Source organism: Oncorhynchus gorbuscha, linkage group LG18, assembly GCF_021184085.1.
Source record: "Oncorhynchus gorbuscha isolate QuinsamMale2020 ecotype Even-year linkage group LG18, OgorEven_v1.0, whole genome shotgun sequence".
Taxonomy (NCBI): domain Eukaryota; kingdom Metazoa; phylum Chordata; class Actinopteri; order Salmoniformes; family Salmonidae; genus Oncorhynchus; species Oncorhynchus gorbuscha.
Genome location: NC_060190.1, coordinates 39,160,567 through 39,183,233, shown reverse-complemented (window position 1 = coordinate 39,183,233; position 22,667 = coordinate 39,160,567). Strand labels below are relative to the sequence as shown.

General features: G+C 43.7%; 1 protein-coding gene across 1 annotated transcript; it reads right to left on the bottom strand.

The window, feature by feature from the left end:
* Window positions 1–5,735: 5,735 nt before the first annotated feature.
* Window positions 5,736–21,358, bottom strand: LOC124004273 (synaptoporin-like). The gene is made up of 5 exons (XM_046313055.1): window positions 21,180–21,358; window positions 19,048–19,172; window positions 12,548–12,746; window positions 9,199–9,390; window positions 5,736–6,879 (listed from the first exon to the last, which is right to left on the bottom strand). Exons 1-5 carry the CDS (start codon window positions 21,201–21,203, stop codon window positions 6,499–6,501), a joined length of 921 nt encoding a protein of 306 aa, XP_046169011.1. The 5' UTR covers window positions 21,204–21,358; the 3' UTR covers window positions 5,736–6,498.
* Between the last annotated feature and the right edge of the window lie 1,309 nt (window positions 21,359–22,667).

Genomic DNA, 22,667 nt, shown 5'->3' with positions numbered 1-22,667 from the left:
AAATGTGTAATAAGTCAAGGGGTATGAATACTTTCCGAAGGCACTGTATTTGGTTTGTGTTTTAGGTTATTGACCTGCTGAAAGGTGGATTAGTCTCCCAGTGTCTGATGGAAAGCAGACTGAACCAGGTTTTCCTCTAGGACTTTGCCTGTGCTTAGCTCTATTCCATTTATTTTCATCCTAAAAAACTCCTGAATCTTTGTTAATGACAAGCATTCCCATAACATGATGAGGCCACCACCAAGCTTGAAAATATGAAGATTGGTACTCAGTGATGTGTTGCGTTGAATTTGCCCCAAACATAATGCCTTGTATTCAGGCATATAGTTGATTTATTTGCCATTTTTTTTGCAGTTTTACTTTAGTGCCTTATTGCAAAGAGGATGCATGTGTTTGAAATTCACTGCTCAACTGAGGGACCTTCCAGATATTTATATGTGTGAGGTACAAAGATGGGGTAGTCATTCAAAAATCATGTTTAACACTATTATTGCACATGCAACTTATTATTTGACTTGTTACACACATTTTTACTCCTGAACGTATTTAGGATTGCCGTAACAAGGGTTTGAATACTTATTGTCTCATGATATTTCAGCTTTTCATTTGTAACTAATTTGTAAACATTTCTAAAAACACAATTACACTTGGATATTATGGGGTATTGTGTGGAGGCCAGTAACACAAAATCTAAATGTAATTCTCTATTAATTATATTTCTATCTTCAATATGCAGTTCCAGATCCAGCCCTGCCATTAGTTGAAGGCAGCCAACCCAATAGTGTCTGAAATGTAGTCACTTTTCTAGATCTTTATTGAAATATATTTTTCTCAGATCTGAATTTTAGAAAAAGTAGCCACTTCTGAGATCTGTATGCAAATAGCTTAAAAAAGTAGTCTTTTGGAAGTGATCTGTATTCAAATATTTGTATTTTTTGAAAACTTTCCATAAACTACATTTATCACAGGCCTGATCTGGTGGCCGGGGAGCCAGCCAACTTCTTCAGAGGGGGAGATGAACAACTTGTATAAGTCTATGAGAGGTGGCTAACACCCCTACAGGTGGCTACAGCTGAGCCCAGCCTAAATACTGTTGTGTTGGGAAGGTGTTAGGAATGAGGGATCTTGAAAGCAGCAACGTTTTTGTAAGTTGGCTTCCACCCACTACTGGCAAAAGATAGGAACCATCTATGTAGGTTGTGGGAATGATGTCAGGGTTGGGGGATCTTAAAAGCCACTGAAGAGGTTCAGTCTCTGAAAGTCTTCTAAAGGTGTTTGGCTCCTCCTGCAGGTTCCAGAGTAACACTGTGGATTTGAAATAAGGCCTTTGGGGCTGTCTCACCCTACATGTAAAAAAAAGAATAATGTAAACAAGATCTAAGCTTTTATAATGGTGTTTGGCGGTGTTTTGTATATATATGCTGTGCTGAGAGCTGTATGATGCATTGTGATGAGTATATTAGTAAATTGCCGTAAAAACATAGCTTTCCAAGCATGTCCATACTGAAATACACTGTAGCGATAGAAATCCTGGGTGCATCCTAATAATATGTCCTTGCTCCTGAAGTGTACACTCATTCACTACTTCCCATCAATCTAAAAGCATAGGATTGGTGGAGGCATGGGCTAGTTGATTCCCACCATATTTATTATACCAATCATTGTCTTTCAAATCAGTGAAGGGAAGTGAACAAGTGCACACTTTTGGAGGAGGAGAGATTGAAGCGGCATGAGTACCAAGGGATTATCGTGAGTTCCTGAGTTGTTTTATGAAATGGTTGCCAGATCCCGTATGGGCTCGCGAAAGACAGTGCGTCCTACAAAACACAACCCAATCCAACAACCCAACAACCCAACCAAGCACGCCTCCAACCCGGAAGCCAGCCGCACCAATGTGTCGGAGGAAACACCATGCACCTGGCTACCTTGGGTAGCGCGCACTGTGCCCACCACAGGAGTCGCTGGTGCGCGATGAGACAAGGATATCCCTACCGTCCAAGTCCTCCCTAACCTGGACGAAGCTAGGCCAATTGTGCGTAGCCCCACGGACCTCCCGGTCACGACAGAGCCTGGGCGCAAACCCAGGGTCTCTGATGGTATAGCTAGCGCTGTGATGCAGTGCCGTAGACCACTGCGCTACCTGGGAGGCCCCGCACTGTGGAGATAAACAGAAAAACACATTGTTGCTCAGGTTCGAGGGGCAGGCAGCAAGATTCAGACAAAACCCCACAGTTGCAGACTAAAGGCTAGAATCATGGGGAAATAATGCTCCAGAGGAGATGATGTTTATGAATTGCCTGGCTGGGCTGTGGGGCAGTTAATCCCCGGGTTGTGGTCAATTCCACAAATTGCATTTTAAATTCCATTTAATACAGTTCAAATTCCAGGTCAGTCTTTCAATTTAGAGAATTAAATTCCTCTGAATTCCAATTTTAGTTAAATTCCAAGAATTCAAACCTCAATTCAATATTTTCCCCAACAATTGCACAAATTCATATTCAATTCTCTCAGGCTTTCAGGCTCATCACTGTTCAGACAGCTGAGCTATACAGGAAATATAGGAATACAGGTTGGAATGATTAAAAACAAATCTTACATTAAATGTTTGATCATATGTGCATCAATTCCATTAACTGGGAAATGTACAAATATTGAATTTCAATTAAATTCCGAAAATGAAATGTTTTTACAATTCAAATTAAATTCAAATTTAAAAGTCTAATTCCAATTCAATTCCAATTCCATAACTTGTTTTTTTACAAATCTAATTTAATTCAAACATACATTTTCCACTCCATTAGGTAATTAAAGAAATGAATTGGAATTTAAAATCATTTGGAATGTATTGATCACAACCCTAGTGGATGTACAATGATAATTAAAAATGGAACTCTTAATAGGTATTACACTGGGATTGTCATGAACAACACCCTGCTATCAACCAATCAGCATCCTGTATTCAAACGATCCATATTTTTTGTTGTTGAAAATAGCGCTGGCCGTGTCCGAATACCCATACTAGCATAATACATACTTAAACTGCATACTATGTAATCATCGTTGCATACTATTTAGCATGTACTTTTAGTAGAAAGTATGCAATATTCCACGGCTTCAATGCAGTAGTGGCTCCTGGCTGGCTGAGTAGGTGGGGCGGTGCTGAGTGCAGGTGGATTTGTCAAAATTCAACAGACATGCATCGCATTAACCAGCCTGATAATAGCTCATTTCCAATTTGATTAATTTCTTTAGACTCTGAATCAAATAGGAATGGACTTATAGGCTTACTCAGGCTGGTTATGGCAAACTATAACATTCAACCTATACCGTAGCCCATATGGTCCATCTATCCTATTTAAAAAGGTCCGTAGACAGAAACATATTGCCTAATTTGGTTCCATTTCAACATATTTATTAGTAAAACCCAAGTGATGTAGCATATATAACAGCCTAGTACACACACCAAATATTTTCTAATGTTCAAATCGAAATGCTATTGCACAGAGAAACGTATACAGTCGTGTACATCGCAAATTCAGAACCGCTGGACAGTATCATAATAAACTAAAGTACTGATCATTGGGAACGAGGCTTGATCCATAAATAAATATAAATGACAGAAAGCCTAGCCTACAAAACAAACAATCCATATGTTCAAATCAAAAGACCTGATTAACATGACATCAACTTAATTTTTTCACAAAACGGCCTACTATTTAGGGCACAAGTATGGGTATTCGGACACGACCAGTGTTTGAACCCATCAACCCTCGAACCCTTCCATCTCTCCAAACCCCTTCCATATCTCCCGCCCTACACACAGCCGTGGCATGTGCATTCTAACCCTTAATTTCCTGGTGATCTTAATTGTTATACTGTGGGACACCTACACTGCAATTTCCATCCTTGTCTTTCTGTGGCCTGGACACCTGCTGTTGCCGTTTAGCGAACATCTCTGTGGAGGGTCGGCCTAACACACAAAGTATGCATCTCAAATGGCACACTATTTCATATACAATAGTGTACTACTTTGGACCGGAGTCCTATGGGCCCTGGTCAAAAGAAGGGCACTACACAGGGAATATGGTTCCAGTTGGCATGTGACCAGAGAAACACTGCCTCGCTCTCTCCACACTGTATTTAATGGCTGTGTTCACACACAGAAGAGTCCATGCAGCCCACAGAAACTTAATTACAACCCTCGTGCCACGTTATTAAACAGGCTTACCATTGGGTAATGTCTGTCCATCCGCTCTCTCCTGCTCTGTTCTCTTCTGTTCTGTTCGGGCTCTTTTCTTATCTCATCTCTTCTCATGTATTTTACATCCCAGCTGTCATACTGGGATGTTAGGCCCATTTCAGTGTTTGGCATTTCGTCATGGTATTTGTCTTAATTGGATTTCTCATTCCATTAGCCTGCTCATTGGGAGCCTGTAAATTCAATTATGCAGAGATAAAAAATGTATATAAAAGCTTGTTTCCCACTTGGTCTCAATTACAGGGACTGAAATGATAGAAAGCTGTTGCATAAGGTGTTAGATTTCAACATTAGGACTTTATCTGGATTAAAACATGTGTTTTTATTATGTCAACATCTTTAGGGCTCTTCGAAGAACATTTGATTGCTGATATTGCAGAGATCTAATTATGCAGCACTGAATGCAATGCATTAGTTGCTGTATATGAAAGGCATGCATTTAGAATACTCATCCAAGATACAGTACTATACTTTCTTGGCATGATGCTCAGTAAGAGACAGAATTGAAGAAAGAGAAAGAGAATCCATGTTTTGTGATGTGAGCAGGCTTGGATCTCATTAAAATACCTGCGTTCAAAGGAATAGAATAGAGTCCCTGAGCCAGAGAGAGGGGCCCCATGGGCCCTTGTGTCTGTGCCTGTATGAGCCTTTAATCTGACAGCCTTTCTACACACTTGTCTAGTCTAGCCACAGAGCTAAACAAGGTACTGTGAGCATGACAATATCTAGGGGACCGGGCAGGTACAGTTAGCACTCCCCTCAACACAAACTAGACATTCACACCTACTCACACACTTTATTTTTCTCTCTTATCAATGTGCTTTCTGATCTTTTCTCCTTCTCCTTCTTCTGTTACTTCTGTATTTAATATCCTCCTTTTCTCTTTCCTTTCCCTGTTCTGTATCAAATAGCCCACATTGCCATGGAAACGAGGCAGTGCTGAATCTTATTTGTCTTGTTACAGGCTCCCATTAAAGCAGAAAAGGATGACAGCTCTCACCTATTGTACCATACCTGCATTGCCATGGTAACAGCTCTCAGGTAGATCTGATCTGATCACTGTGATAGGACAGCAGAATATCAGAGCACCTTTCACCTGTGTGATAGACCGTGTATTCAGAGCACAGAGTAACAGTGTTCATATATTTGGAAAGTCAGGGCTCAGAGCAGTGAAGGCTGGTCGGAGGAGCTATAGGAGGACAGGATCATTGTAATGGCTGGAATGGAATAAATGGAATGGTATCAAACATATGGAAACCACATGTTTGTCAGGGCTCAGAGTTAGAGTTCAGCAGTAAGTGTCCATATCATTAGAATGTCAGATCTAAGTTTCCACCTAAAATAGGACATTCTGCATAGGTGTATTCATAAACTGCCCGTGTATAGTTGGTTGTTGTATAGAGACAGACAGACTGGTTTGACTTTAGTCTCATAATGTTTTGTACAGTATTCACACAGAAACAAACCATTTGGATAATGCCAATGTAATGTTTTATTTGTGAATCTTCAATGTCAGTATTATTAAGATCCCTGTGAAATATCAACATCACTTTAAAACCATTGAGAAATGACAACAAGTATACAAAATGTGTGGAACGACTGTGGAGCATCACCGCATAACACTATCAACACAGCACAGTCACCCACCACCAATCAAGCACACTGCATCAATTGTATAATTAGAGTATATATAATATACAGTTCACAAACAAATGTACCCACCGCAATTTTAAATTCAATAGCACAAACCTACTGAAGCATAAAACAATTTGTAAGTAAAAACATGAATCATTGAACCTCAAGTGAAACACAGGTAACACCTGTGCACCGTGCACCAAGTTCTAAACAAAACACACCAAGTTCTAGACTAAACACACCAAGAAAACCACTTCCATAAGACAGCCACCACATATAATGCAAAGTCACTACTCACACAGACAATCTTCTCTCACTCCATTTCGATGTCTGATATATTCCCCAATTCACTCCGATCTCCTCTTAATAACTCACTTGCTAAATATCCCTTACCTCCCTTTTACTATACCATCTTATTCCCTCTTATATTCCACCCCCTTAGACAATTACAACCTCCTGGCCCTCGCAAACTTCACATCGGAAAATCTACATGACTTATACCTACCAATACCTTATGGTCAGGTATCAAAATACAATAGTATTTTCAGATCTAGTCAAGTTTGTGAGGGTAAGTAGATGAGGGCAAAATGTATACGAAATGTGATCTAAATATCATTGACAAATATGATAGGATTAGGCCCTTTAGGGGTGACATCCCCCTGACTGATGATGATTGGCTGTCCTAGACTAGTCTGCGGCAAGCGTAAGCTGCCCATTGATTGGTTGAAGCTGCCTTGGCTGTAGTGCTGTTGGCCAAAGCTCTCCTGTGATAGGTCAAAACTAGCCTGCCTGTATGGATGTTGATAGAAGCTGTCCCCTGATTGGTCGAAACTGTTCTGGCTGCAGAGTCGTTGGCTCATCCCATTGGCCCGTCTTTCAGAGGCGCTTCTCATCGGGTACCGCTGGCCAGTCTTGTACCAGCCAGTCTCTTTGAATACAAACCAGATGTTGCCGGCCCAGAGGACAAAGTTTACAAAACCAAAGGCCTGCATAGAGGTATAGATAGAGGGTGTTTAGTTTGGGTCTAAACATAAAAATGACAGATTTAGAATCAGAAAAGGTAACAAATGGTTGCTAAGAATTTTGGTTGGTGTGCACACATGATGTTAAACGTAATCAACAACCGTCAAACACCACCTGTCGGAACTGAAGACCTGAATTCCTGAAAGAGCTGCAGAACTGGATCCCTACAAATCAGCTGGGATAGACAATCTGGACCATCTCTTCCTAAAATGATCCACCTCTTTCTGAGATTCGTAAAGATTGGAAAGCAGCTGCGGTATCCCCCTCTTCAAAGGGGGGAGACACTCTAGACCCAAACTGTTACAGACCTATATCCTGTCCTGCCTTTCTAAAGTCTTTGAAAGCCAAGTGAACACACAGATCATCGACCATCTTGAATCCCGCCGTACCTTCTCTGCTATGCAATTCGGTTTCCGGGCTGGTCACGGGTGCACCTCAGCCACGCTCAAGGTCCTTAACGATATCATAACTACTTTCGATAAAAAACAGTACTGTGCAGCCGTCTTCATCGACCTGGCCAAGGCTTTCGACTCTGTCAATCACCAGATTCTTATCGGCAGACTCAACAGCCTTCTCTAATGACTGCCTCACCTTGTTCACTAACTACTTCTCAGATAGCGTTCAGTGTGTCAAATCGAAGGACCTGTTGTCCGGACCTCTTGTAGTCCATATGGGGTGCCACAGGTTTCAATTATCAGGCCGACTCTTTTCTCTGTACATACTGGCCCTTCTTTGGAGACTGTGTTAAAAAACCTCCAAACGAGCTTCAATGCCATACAACACTCCTTCCGTGGCCTCCAGCTGCTCTTAAACGCTAGTCAAACTAAATGCATGCTCTTCAACTGTTCGCATCCCGCAACTGCCTGCCCGCCTAGCATCACTACTCTGGACGGTTCTGACTTAGAATATGTGTTCAACTATAAATACCTAGGTGTCTGACTAGACTGTAAACTCTCCTTCCAGACTGTCTGGAAGTCCTTCCAGACTTCCAGACATTAAGCATCTCCAATCCAAAGTTAAATCTAGAGTCGGCTTCCTATATCGCAAGGCCTCCGTCACTCATGCTGTCAAACATACCCTTGCAAAACTGACTATCCTGCCAATCTTTGACTTCGGCGATGGCATTTACAAAATAGCCTCCGACACTCTACTCAGCAAATTGGATGCAGTCTATCATTGTTCCATCCATTTTGTCACCAAAGCCCCATATACTACCCACCATTGTGACCTGTATGCTCTCGTTGACTGGTACTCGCTACGTATTTGTTGCCAAACCCACTGGCTCCAGGTCATCTATAAGTCTTTGCTAGGTAAAGCTCCACCTTATCTCAGCTCACTGGTCACCATAGCAACACCCACCCGTAGCATGCGCTGCAGCAAGTATATTTCACTGCTCATCCCCAAAGCCAATACCTACTTCGGCCGCCTTTCCTTCCAGTTCTCTGCTGCAAATGAGTGGACGAATTGAAAAAAATCGCTGAAGTTGGAGACTTATATCTCCCTAACTAACTACAAGCATCGGCTTACCGATCGCTGCAGCTGTACACAGCCCATCTGTAAATAGCCCATCCAACCAACTACCTACCTCATCCCCATATATATATATTTTTTTTCTGCTCTTTTGCACACAAGTATTTATATCAGTATTTATAAATGCACATGCTCATCTGCACATCTATCACTACAGTGTTAATTGCTAAATTGTAATTGCTTCGCCACTATGGCCTATTTATTGCCTTACCTCCTTACTTAATTTGCACACACTGTATACAGATTTTCTATTGTGTTATTGGCTGTGCGTTTGTTAATCCAATGTGTAACCCTATGTTGTTGTTTTTGTCGCACTGCTTTGCTTTATCTTGGCCAGGTTGCAGTTGTAAATGAGAACTTGATCTCAACTGGCCAACCTAGTTTTAAAAAAGGCAATGGAGCTAACGTTGATCAGCATTCATGTTTCACATAGAGTATAAGGGCTTTGTCCCAAATGGACCCTACTACATATATCCCTCAAACTCAACTCTAGACCTCGAAGCCAGTTCCAGTGCATTGTATGATAGTTCCCTTAAAATCAGGGACTGATTTAGACCTGGGACACCAGGTGAGTGCAATTAATTAACAGGTAGAACAGTTAAACCAGGAGGCTCTGGACCTCATAGGGTAAGAGTTGAATACCCCTACCACATAAGGTGCACTACTTATGACTAGGGCCCATAAAGCTCTGGTCTAAAGTAGGGCACTACATAGAGAATAGGTTGCCATTAGGGATGCATCCAATGACTCACCACAGATGTGTTGAGCTCAGACCAGACTGGGTGGTGGGAAGCTGAACACCGGTTGGCTGGGCGTCTGCAGGCGGAGATGAGCAGGAGAACCTGGGTGGGATCTGTGGCTGACTTCACATCAGACAGAGCTTTGGCCCAGGCACAGGAGCTCACCAACCACATGAAGGCGAAGAGCACAGTCACTACAAAGTCCTGTTTAGGAGGGAGACATAGAGGAGGTTATTATCAGATGTAATGAGATTGTGAGAGTTGAGGAAGAGGATAGGGTGAAGTTATAAATTAGATTTAAGGGGACATTGGAAGAAACGAGGGGTTACTGCAATGTCGTATGGAGGGACGCCATACCCTGGCGTTCAATACATTGCTGGAGCAATTCCGTGGATTCCCTACTGGGCATTGGGTCACACCAGTAATCTCCCAGCCTACACTAGTGTCCCGAGAACCCTGCATACCTCCTTTGGAGCGCTATGCAGGAGATTCTGGAAACTGCCAGACTTTTCTCTCCCAGTGCTCCCTCATTTTCGACCTGCAGCCTTCTTCATTCCCCTCGGACCGCTCGAGGATAGTGTACCTCATAACGCTGATGTCCGGGAAGGCACTTGCTTGGGCTATGGCGGTGTGGTAGCAACAGTCCGCCATCTGCCTCAGTCTGGAGGAGTTTGTGGCAGAAGTTTGGAAGGTGTTTGATTCTCCATTGTCCGGGAGAGAGGCTGCTCATACACTGCTCCAGCTAGGTCAAGATTCCCACAGTGCGGCAGACTACGCAATGGATTTTTGCACGTTGGCGTCTGAGAGTGCCTGGAACCCGGAAACATTCGGAGGTGATGAAAGATGTGCTCACAGACCTGGAGCTGCCCATGTTCCTTGATTCCCTCATAGCATTGACCATCCGGATTGATGGGCGGCTTTGAGAATGTGGGAGGGAGAGGGAGTCTGCCCTGTCACGCTCGTTCACCCTCGATTCCCACCTCGCCTCTGAGGAATCCCGGAGACCCCCGAAGTCTACGTGTCTGAGTGAACCCGACGTCATCTGAGTTCTCTTGGGAATCACCAAGGGCTGCCGACTCGTCTACTTCAGAGTCCATGTACCTGGGCAGGAATATCTTGACTCCGGCTGAGTGCTTACTCTGACTCCACACTAAGAGCTGTCTAAATTGCGGAGCTACGGGACATTACGTAGCTACCTGCCCATTAAAAACCCAGGCTCATCAAGAAGGGACGAGTACCCTGGTGGGCCATAAGGAGAACTTTTCCTCTCCCCTTACTCGCAACCCTTTACATGCCATCCTGCTGTTGGGGAACCAGTCCAAATCTCTCTACTCATCGACTCTGGGGCAGATGAGAGTTTTTTGGATGCTACCCTGGCATCCGAGCTGGGCATCCCCACTCAGCCCTTCTCCATTCCTGTTGACGTTAGAGTGCTGGACGGGCACTCTATATGCCGGGTCACTCATAATACCACTCCCATCAATCTACCATTGTCAGGAAAACACAGTGAGGCAATTCACTTTATGCTGATTAAGTCTCCTCAGGTTCCCATGGTATTGGGACTAACTTGGCTCCAGCGACACAATCCCCTCATAGACTGGACTGCTGGAGCCATTATGGACTGGAGCCATGGCCATTGTCTGAAGTCAGCACAGCCTGCTTCTGACCGGGTGTTCCGGGACCTCAAGCACCACTTCAACACTGCTCCCATATTGTTTCATCCTGACCCGTCCCATCAGTTCATGGTGTAATCTCATGCTTTGGATGTCGGAGTTTGAGCTGTCTTGTCCCAGCGTTCTGCCCTGGACCTCAAGTTTCATCCCTGCGCCTTCTTCTCCCATTCACCTCCACGGAGAGGAACACAATATGTGGAATCATGAGCTTCTCGCGGTGAAGATGGCATTGGAGAAGTGGAGATGCTGGTTGGATGGGGTGGAACATCCATTCATTGTGTGGACGGACCACAAAAACCTGGAATATCTCCGCACTGCCAAGCGTCTCAATTCCAGGCAAGCTAGGTGGGCCCTGCTTTTCACCCGGTTTAACACTGACCAGGATCCAAGAATATCAAGCCGGATGTGCTGTCACACCGCTATAGCCCTGTGGCTACACTCTCGGATCCCAAGACCATCCTTCCTACCTCCTGTCTGACTTAGCTGGGAAATAATAGGGAAGCAGATCCGTGAGGCACAGCGTTCCGAATCCTGGGGGAGGCACAGATAACTGGATGTTTGTACCTGACGCTGTCTGCTCCCGTCGAACCCTGGCATTTGTGCGACAACACTTTGGTGGCCTACCATAGTTCTGGATATCTCCGCGTTCGTCGCTGCCTGCACTCCTCTGCAAGCTCTGGCTGGTCTCCTTCAACCACTGCATGTCCCTCACAGTCCCTGGTCTCACATAACACTGGACTTCGTCACTGGTATTCCCCCGTTTGATGGCAACACCGCCATCCTGACAGTAGTGGGTCGGTTGTCCAAAGCCACCCACTTTATTCCTCTCCCAAGCTACCCTCTGCCAAAGAGATGGCCCAGCTCATGGTGCAGCATGTCTTCCAGATCCATGGACTCCCAGTGCACATGGTGTCCGACCGGGATCCTCAGTTCTCGTCCCGGTTCAGGTCATTAGCCAGTCTATCCTTCGGGCTCAGTCGAAGCGAACCAATCAAGACCTGGAGGTGACTCTTCGCTGCCTTGTCTCCGCCAACCCTACCACCTGGAGCCAGCACCTCGTGTGGGTTGAATACGCCCGCAGCATCCTCCCCTGCTCTGCCACTGGACTCTCGCCTATCGAGTGTTCCCTGGGGTATTAGCCCCTGCTCTTCCCGGAACAAGAGGAAGAGGTCGGCATACCCTCGGTCCAGATGTTTGTCCTCCACTGTTGTTGTATCTGGAAGAGAGCCCGGTCGACTCTTCTCAAGACCATGTCCAGGTATTGACGACGGGCTATACTGGACCCCGGCTCCCCGGTATAGTCTCGGACAGAGGTTATGGCTGTCCACTCATGGAGTCCCTCAAACTTTCCCCCCACTTTATCGGCCCTTTCCCCCATCTCCAAGATCATTAGCCCCTCTGCTGTTCGTCTTCTGTTGCCCCATACCCTCCGTATACATTCCACTTTTTATGTGTCTGGGGTTAAACCTATGTCTCACAGCCCTTTTTGTCCTGTCCTGTAACTGCTATTTAAAGAATGCAATAATATACCACGCCTTTTATAGGTAATAATCACATTTCTTTATATGCTAAGCTACAGTCCTGTAAATTATTCAATTTATTGTATCTCAATTAATACACATGCAAATTATACAAATCCCATGGCATGAATGAATCAAAGGCTGCTCTTGGTAAGTAAATCAACTCACCACCAGTGGTCCTCTGTTACCCTCGCGGTACTTGTTCTGGTAGTAGATGTACACCACGGTGGCCAGCAGGGAGTAGAGGAAGGCAATAACTGCCACAGTCACGAAGAACTGAGCTGAGGAGGAGTAGTCGCCTACCATGAAGATGGTCTCCTGTCTGTTCCCCTCACACAACGTGGGCTTGAAATGGACCTGCTGTAACCTATCAGATGACAGGAACAAGGACATGGTCACAGATAATTTTATTGAGTAACGCAAGGCTCTGATCACAGTGTAGGCAATTTAAACCTTTCAAGCATGAATCCATAGCAGTGAAACTGCCACATCCGTTTGTGATATTACAACAACAAAGATGTTACTACATTGATTTTATTACATTGGGGGGGAAATCCTTCCATTAGCAATGGCATCTGACCTGATCTGACAGGCTTTGGGAGGGGGGAGGGAGGGAGAAGAGAAAGGGGAAGAGGGGGAGAAAGAATACTTGGGTTATACAGTTGAAGTCTGAAGGTTACATACACTTAGGTTGGAGTCATTAAAACTCATTTTTCAACCACCCCACACATTTCTTGTTAACAAAGTCGGTTGGGACAAGTTGGTTAGGACAAGTTGGTTAGGACATCTACTTTGTGCATGACACAAGTACTTTTTCCAACAATTGTTTACAGACAGATTATTTCACTTAGAATTCACTGTATCCCAATTCCAGTTGGTCAGAAGTTTACATAAACTAAGTTGATTGTGCGTTTAAACAGCTTGGAAAATTCCAGAAAATGATGTCATGGCTTTAGAAGCTTCTGATAGGCTAATTGACATCATTTGAGTCAATTGGAGGTGTATCTGTGGATGTATTTCAAGGCCTACCTTCAAACTCAGTGCCTCTTTCCTTGACATCATGGGAAAATCAAAAGAAATCAGCCAAGGCCTCAGAATTTAAATTGAAAGGCCGCTCAGCAAGGAAGAAGCCACTGCTCCAAAACCGCCATAAAAAAGCCAGACTACGGTTTGCAACTGCACATGGGGACAAAGATCATACTTTTTGGAGAAATGTCCTCTGGTCTGATTAAACAAAAACAGAACTGTTTGGCCACAGTGACCATCATTATGTTTTTTAGGAAAAAGTGGGAGGCTTGCAAGCTGAAGAACACCATCTCAAATGAAAAGCACAGGGGTTGCAGCATCATGTTGTGGGGGTTCTTTGCTGCACGAGGGACTGGTGCACTTCACAAAACAGATGGCATCTATCTATTATGTGGATATATTGAAGCGACATCTCTAGACATCAGTCAGGAAGTTAAAGCTTGGTCACAAATGGGTCTTTCAAATGGACAATGACCCCAAGCATACTTCCAAAGTTGTGGCAAAATGGCTTAAGGACAACAAAGTAAAGGTATTGGAGTGGCCTTCACAAAGCCCTGACCTCAATCCTATAGAAAATATGTGGGAAGAACTGAAAAAGTGTGTGCGGGCAAGGAGGACTACAAACATGACTCAGATACACCAGCTCTGTCAGAAGGAATGGGCCAAAATTCACCCAACTTATTTTGGGAAGCTTGTGGAAGGGTACCTGAAACATTTGACCCAAGTTAAACAATTTAAAGGCAATGCTACCAGATACTAATTGAGTGTATGTAAACTTCTGACCCACTGGGAATGTGATGAAAGAAATAAAAGCTGAAAGAAATAATTCTCTCTACTATTATTCTGACATTTCACATTATTCAAATTAAGTGGTTGTCCTAACTGACCTAAGACAGGGAATACCTGTCAGGAATTGTAAAAAAACAAAAAAGAGTTTAAATGTATTTGGCTAAGGTGTATGTAAACTTCCGACTTCAGCTGTATGTACTCTTCAGAAACACAGCATGATGCTCAGGAGTCTCAATTACAAATCTCTCCACCGATCTCTAAGGGACTAATTTATCAAAGGTGCTTGCACACACAAAAAAGACTAAATCTTGCATGTGCCAGTTTTTACGGGGAAGTGTGCGTATCTCCATGTACTGTACCATGCGTACGCACAACTTCAAGTGGTTGAAGAATTGTATTACATGCTTATATTGCTATTTTGGGTAAAATGGAGGTGTTTGACACACGGGAATTATGATAATAGTTGGATAATATGAACATTAAAGAGTATGCCTAATGATAAAATCGATGCATTTGCCATGGGTAAGGAGGTCGCATAACAGCATGTATAGCCTATGTACACTTTTATTATATAGACCTAAATCTGACATGGCCCAATTCTAACATTTCCCACATCATACAGCAAATGATGAAGTTTTGTTACCATAAAAGGTGGGGTTTTAGCGCTTGTTCATGAGCACACAAATATACCATGGCTCTGATTTATCAATGAAAACATGCATATAATGTTACAGAAATCCTAGAATCTCCACATACGCCATCATTTATTAAGAAATGTGTGCACGGCCCCAGGAGTTGAAAAGGTTAAGGGTTTTCAAGGGAGCAGGTACTGTAGATAGATACACATGAGATACTGAATGTGTAAACATGAATCATTTCTGGGGATCAGACAAAGACTCTGACACCACAGTCTGTCTGACAGCTCCATATTTCATCAACTCAATGCTGTTCTCTTTCTTCCATCTTTTAAAGATGGAAAATAAAACTCAGCCACCACACTATTTTTCAAAACACATTCACAGGCAGACAACACTGTCATTGTCTCATCAAAGCACCGTAGATTCAATGATACCTAGACCGGAAGCGCCCTTGCTTTGAAATATCAAAGCAAACTCTGAACCAACTATATTCATTTGGGGACACATCAAAACACATTAAACATTAATGGCAATTTAGCTAGATAGCTTGCTGTTGCACGCTAATTTGCTTTGGGATATAAACATTGGGTCGTTATTTTTCCTGGAATGCACAGTATGGGTAGGCTACAGTACGCCTACAGTATATCCTGGAACAATTAATCCACACATAAAAGGGTAAAAGTTTGCATCTAGTAATCTCTCCTCCTTCAGGCGTCTTCTTCTTCTTGGGACTTGACATGGTGGTTGGCAACCAATTTTAAGGTGGATTACCACTACCAACTGGACTGGTGTGTTGACCTCAGTTCATCTTTCAAACACCCACGTAGGTATATGCTCCTAAAAACCAATGAGGAGATGGGAGAGGAGGGACTTGCAGCATGTCAAGCTGTCACGGATCCCCGGTTATGATACTCATTCTGTTCACCGGTTTCGGAGGTCTACGTCACCTGCTTTCTAGGCTTCACTGAACGGGATTCATTATCATCAACCCTGGACAGTTTTGTCCGATTACACACACCTGGTTCCCATTTCCCCTGATTAGTATATTATATATGTGTCCTTTGTTCCCTCTGTCTTTGTAGGTTATTGTTCCCATGTCCGTTGGTGATGTGAGTACCTATGCGTTGGTGTGAGTACCTATGCGTTGGTGCGAGTACCTATGCGTGGGTGCAGCTGTTATGCTGAGTGCTACAGTGCCTTGCGAAAGTATTCGGCCCCCTTGAACTCTGCGACCTTTTGCCACATTTCAGGCTTCAAACATAAAGATATAAAACTGTATTTTTTTGTGAAGAATCAACAACAAGTGGGACACAATCATGAAGTGGAATGACATTTATTGGATATTTCAAACTTTTTTAACAAATCAAAAACTGAAAAATTGAGCGTGCAAAATTATTGAGCCCCCTTAAGTTAATACTTTGTAGCGCCACCTTTTGCTGCGATTACAGCTGTAAGTCGCTTGGGGTATGTCTCTATCAGTTTTGCACATCGAGAGACTGAATTTTTTTCCTATTCCTCCTTGCAAAACAGCTCGAGCTCAGTGAGGTTGGATGGAGAGCATTTGTGAACAGCAGTTTTCAGTTCTTTCCACAGATTCTCGATTGGATTCAGGTCTGGACTTTGACTTGGCCATTCTAACACCTGGATATGTTTATTTTTGAACCATTCCATTGTAGATTTTACTTTATGTTTTGGATCATTGTCTTGTTGGAAGACAAATCTCTGTCCCAGTCTCAGGTCTTTTGCAGACTCCATCAGGTTTTCTTCCAGAATGGTCCTGTATTTGGCTCCATCCATCTTCCCATCAATTTTAACCATCTTCCCTGTCCCTGCTGAAGAAAAGCAGGCCCAAACCATGATGCTGCCACCACCATGTTTGACAGTGGGGATGGTGTGTTCAGGGTGATGAGCTGTATAAAGGGAACACTAAAATAACACATTCTAGATCTGAATGAATTAAATATTCTTATTAAATACTTTTTTCTTTACATAGTTGAATGTGCTGACAACAAAATCACACAAAAACTATCAATGGAAATCAAATTTATCAACCCATGGAGGTCTGGATTTGGAGTCACACTCAAAATTAAAGTGGAAAACCACACTACAGGCTGATCCAACTTTGATGTAAACTTTGGCGGATGGTCTCCTGAGGGATCTCCTCCCAGACCTGGACTAAAGCATCCGTCAACTCCTGGACAGTCTGTGGTGCAACGTGGCGTTGGTGGATGGAGTGAGACATGATGTCCCAGATGTGCTCAATTGGATTCAGGTCTGGGGAATAGGCGGGCCAAATCAAATCAAATCAAATTATATTTGTCACATACACATGGTTAGCAGATGTTAATGCGAGTGTAGCGAAATGCTTGTGCTTCTAGTTCCGACAATGCAGTGATAACCAACAAGTAATCTAACTAACAATTCCAAAACTACTGTCTTATACACAGTGTAAGGGGATAAGGAACATGTACATAAGGATATATGAATGAGTGATGGTACAGAGCAGCATACAGTAGATGGTATCGAGTACAGTATATACATATGAGATGAGTGTGTAGACAAAGTAAACAAAGTGGCATAGTTAAAGTGGCCAGTCCATAGCATCAATGCCTTCCTCTTGCAGGAACTGCTGACACACTCCAGCCACATGAGGTCTAGCATGGTCTTGCATTAGGAGGAACCCAGGGCCAACAGCACCAGCATATGGTCTCACAAGGGGTCTGAGGATCTCATCTTGGTACCTAATGGCAGTCAGGCTACCTCTGGCGAGCACATGGAGGGCTGTGCGGCCCCCCAGAGAAATGCCACCCCACACCATGACTGACCCACCGCCAAACTGGTCATGCTGGAGGATGTTGCAGGCAGCAGAACGTTCTCCACGCCGTCTCCAGACTGTCACGTCTGTCACATGTGCTCAGTGTGAACCTGCTTTCATCCGTGAAGAACACAGGGCTCCAGTGGCGAATTTGCCAATCTTGGTGTTCTCTGGCAAATGAAAAACGTCCTGCACGGTGTTGGGCTGTAAGCACAACCCCCACCTGTGGACGTCGGGCCCTCATACCACCCTCATGGAGTCTGTTTCTGACCATTTGAGCAGACACATGCACATTTGTGGCCCGCTGGAGGTCATTTTGCAGAGCTCTGGCAGTGCTCCTCCTGCTCCTCCTTGCACAAAGGCAGAGGTAGCGGTCCTGCTGCTGGGTTGTTGCCCTCCTACGGCCTCCTCCACGTCTCCTGATGTACTGGCCTGTCTCCTGGTAGCGCCTCCAAGCTCTGGACACTACGCTGACGGACACAGCAAACCTTCTCGCCACAGCTCACATTGATGTGCCATCCTGGATGAGCTACCACTACCTGAGCCACTTGTGTGGGTTGTAGACTCCGTCTCATGCTACCACTAGAGTGAAAGCACCGCCAGCATTTAAAAGTGACCAAAACATCAGCCAGGAAGCATAGGAACTGAGAAGTGGTCTGTGGTCCCCACCTGCAGAACCACTCCTTCATTGGGGGTGTCTTGCTAATTGCCTATAATTTCCACCTGTTGTAAATTCCATTTGCACAACAGCATGTGAAATGTATTGTCAATCAGTGTTGCTTCCTAAGTGGACAGTTTGATTTCACAGAAGTGTGATTGACTTGGAGTTACATTGTGTTGTTTAAGTGTTCCCTTTATTTTTTTAGCAGTGTATATAGTGTATTACGGGTATCATCCCGTGTCATTCCATGAGGTTTACCCTCTCGCTTTTGTTTGGGTACAGCCCAGTGTTTTTGTATACGTGTTTGTTTTGGGTGTATTAAAAACCCCTATCGTCTATTCCTGCGCCTGTCTCCAAAATCCTTTATACCAGCATGACACAAGCGTCGCAAATAGAACCAAGTTCTGGGTACGCAGATGCTCGTTGACGAGCTTGGGCAGTGTGGGTGCCCTGATTGAATAACGTATCTTATTTTGCTATGCTCACGCACGTGACACGAGCAGTGTGGTCACCGTGTTAATCTAGGTAAATGTGACTTGCCTCTCAATGTGACATACCCATGAGTCTGAAAGTACATGTGATAATGGCATGAGCCTTCTGCTCCAGGTTGCACATGACTGTAGTGTACTTCAATGTCAATTCTGCTGAATTCCTGTTTTGGAGAAAGTTGACCATGAACCACAATAAAATGGGTAAATGTATAGTAGTCAGACTATGGAAAAATGTCAGCATATGTTACCTGAAGGGATAGGCAAAGTTTACGGTGATGCTGAGGTTGCTCTGGCTCTTGTCTAGACATTCCACTCTAACCCGCAGGTGACCAGAGTACCCTCCACATGTTGCAAATGCACAGACGGCAAAAATCTGGGAAAACAAAAATGAAATACTTCATTAGACTCCTACCCATTGAGCATTCTAGACATAGGCTGTGTCCCAAAATGGCACCCTATTCCCTACATAGTAAACAGCTTTTGACCAGAGCCCTGGGCCTGGTAAAAGAAAAAAAGTAGTGCACTACATAGGGAATAGGGTACCATTTGGAATGCACACCATAGTTGCTCCTAGTCACACCTCTCCTGTCTGGCCCTCTACAGAGCTGCTAGACTAGCAGCTGGAATTAATGGGCCACAGAGGACCATCAACATCCTGACAAAGGCTGACTCTGTGAAAGTAATTAGGGAATTTTTCATGTGTAACATGGTATATGGTATGGATACAGAATATGGTGGATGGACTTATACAGTTGGTTGTCTTTAGCTTTTGCCAACTTGGAGCTGTTGATCGATCCTTAAAGAAAAGAAAACCTGCTCTTTCCAGTATCACTTAGGTTTATTAATTAAGCAACAGTCACTCTGCGCTTGTCAGAGCTTCAACTGCTGTTGATGAATGCAGACAGGTGAATGCATGTTGTATCTCCGCATACATATATTGGGAGTCTATGAGGCATGCACATCTTTCAAAGGGATCATGTGTCTATAATTTCTGTCAGTGGCCGGGAGACTGATGTCAGCATGTTATACATATTTCATCAGGAACCGTCTGAAGGCATGGCAGGCAGTCAGATACTTTAGGCTACTGGCACTAATCTCTTTCAGTTATCTACCTTTGATTCCTGTGAAAGGACTGAAGCATTGGTCAATTCTAATCAAGACCTAGCACTCCCACGCCCGTGCATGGACACACACAACAAGTAATTATCCATAATCTTTAGCCTTTACCATAATTTAGAAAGACGACACACTCGTGTTTCTTTGTGTGGGTTTGTTAATCTTTTAGAAATAGAGAGATTGACGGTGACAGGGATAGAGACAGAGACAGAGAGAGAGAGAGAGCAAGACAGAAACAGAGACAGAGAGAGAGAGAGAGCGAGCGGGACAGAGACAGAGACATAGACATAGACAGAGAGAGTTCCTTAAAGGGATAACATACAACCAGGAGACCCCATCTAATTAAGTATGTGTGGCTATAATTCAGTGTTTGGATGGATCTATGGATCTATGGAAGGATTGATCTGTCTGTTGTCTGCAAACCCCTTGGTCATTCACTCATTAATATTCAAATGGATAAGGATGCTTTCTAAATGATTCTGATCATTAATGACATTAGAGAGAGAGGTGATAGATGAAAGCTAGAGTCAATTTAATCCGTAGCCATGAAGATATGCATTGTAGAGTGATAGACATTTAAAGGCAATGTTAGCAGAAACTGCATTTACGGAAAACACTGGATATGTTGGCTTAATCGAAAATTACCTTTCAATTTTAATTGTGCTATAACACTGAACTTCAGCACTGCGTATTTAATCGAGCCCCTAATCTTGGCACCATATCTATGAAGCAGACTGATGATCAAGGTTTGGGATTGATTTCCTTGAAAACAGCATTATGAAAACAACTGAATAATTTAGAAATGGGCTGACTGCAAACAGAGGATCGCCTACTGTGGGTTAGAGGGTGGGCAGAGTGACTCAACCTGTTGGAATACTGTACATGCCACACACACACACACACACACACACACACACACACACACACACACACACACACACACACACACACACACACACACACACACACACACACACACACACACACACACACACACACACACACACACACACACACACCAAAAGACTCCACTGGAAACAACATTTGATAACATTCCCACTAAACATAAATATTATTCCTTACAAACTAAATAGGATATGAAAAAAACGATTTAAAAAACAGATTTATCACTAGCCTACCATAGAGCACATCCATACTTCATAACTGGATAATTGTAATGCTCTGTTATATTGTTTAACAGGAATGTACTTACTAATGAAAATCATTTAGCCACAGTCCAAATATGAAAGAAACAACAACTTACCGGAGCAAATATGACCATACACATTTAAAAAGCAAGGTGAACAAGTTCTACTCCACAAGATGGTGTTAGCAGCTTTCTCCTCATACTGTTGTACAGTCACTGATGTAGATGGCACAAAGACAGAAAGCAGAGAAAGAGAGAGAGAGATAGCAGAGAGAGATAGCAGAGTGCAGAGGTTGCCCGGAGGGTGGGGAGAGCAGAGACCAGATATCTGAAGTGAGGAGAAGAGAGAGCAAAGCGAGCTATCTGGGGTTGGGGTAGGTGTTGTGGGGGGGGGGGTCTGTAGTGTAACTTGGTGTTTCTGCTCCTCTCTTCGAGGACAGACCTACCTACCAGACACTGGTAGATAACAGATAGACAGATCTGTAAAAGTATGAGGATTCACCTAGGAGATTTCCACCCATAGATTCAGAAGAGACAGGGACAGAGTGCCTTCAGAAAGTATTCACACCCCTTTACTTTTTCCAAATTTTGTTGTGTTACAGCCTGGATTTAAAATGGATTAGATTGAGATTTTCTGTCACTGATCTACACACAATACCCCATAATGTCAAAGTGGAATTATCTTTAAAAAATAAATATACATTAATTTAAAATGAAAAACGGAAATATCTTGAGTCAATAAGTATTCAACCCATTTGTTATGGCAAGCCTAAATAAGTTCAGGAGTAGAAATATGCTTATTAACAAAGCACATAAGTTGCATGGACTCACTCTGCGTGCAATAATAGTGATTAACATGTTTCCTCTGCTTGGAGCAACAGCGAAGTGGGCAGGGCAGTACGAATTTCTTATCTTACATCTGCAAGCAGAGTCTGAACATCAGACAGGATGGCATTGTACCCCTCGATCTGTGCAATGGCTACTGCTATAGGTTTCAGGAGTTTCCGGCTGCTTACCACTGTCTCCAAAAATACATCATCCAGGAGGATCCTCTTGATGGGGCTGTCCGTATTGGCAGACTGTGATATGGCCATTTCTTGGAGAGACTCCTTCCCCTCCAGGAGACTGTCAAACATGAAGACCACCCCAATGGCTGTTGCTGGGCAGCTTCAGTGGTGCTCCTATTCTTCTCACTTTGCTTGGTGAGGTAGATTGCTGCTATAACGTGATGACCCTTCACATACCTAACCATTTCCTTGGCTCTCTTGTAGAGTGTATCTATTGTTTTCAGTGGCATGATGTCCTTGAGGAGCAGATTCAATGCATGAGCAGCACAGCCAATGGGTGTGATGCGAGGGTAGGACTCCTCCACTTTAGACCAAGCAGGCTTCATGTTCACAGCATTGTCTGCCACCAGTGCAAATACCTTCTGTGGTCCAAGGTCATTGATGGCTGCCTTCAGCTCATCTGCAATGTAGAGACTGGTGTGTCTGTTGTCGTTTGTGTCTGTGCTCTGGAATATTGGTTGAGGGGTTGAAATTATGTAGTTAATTATTCCTTGCCCATGAACATTTGACCACCCAATTCCATTGAATTGGGGATAGT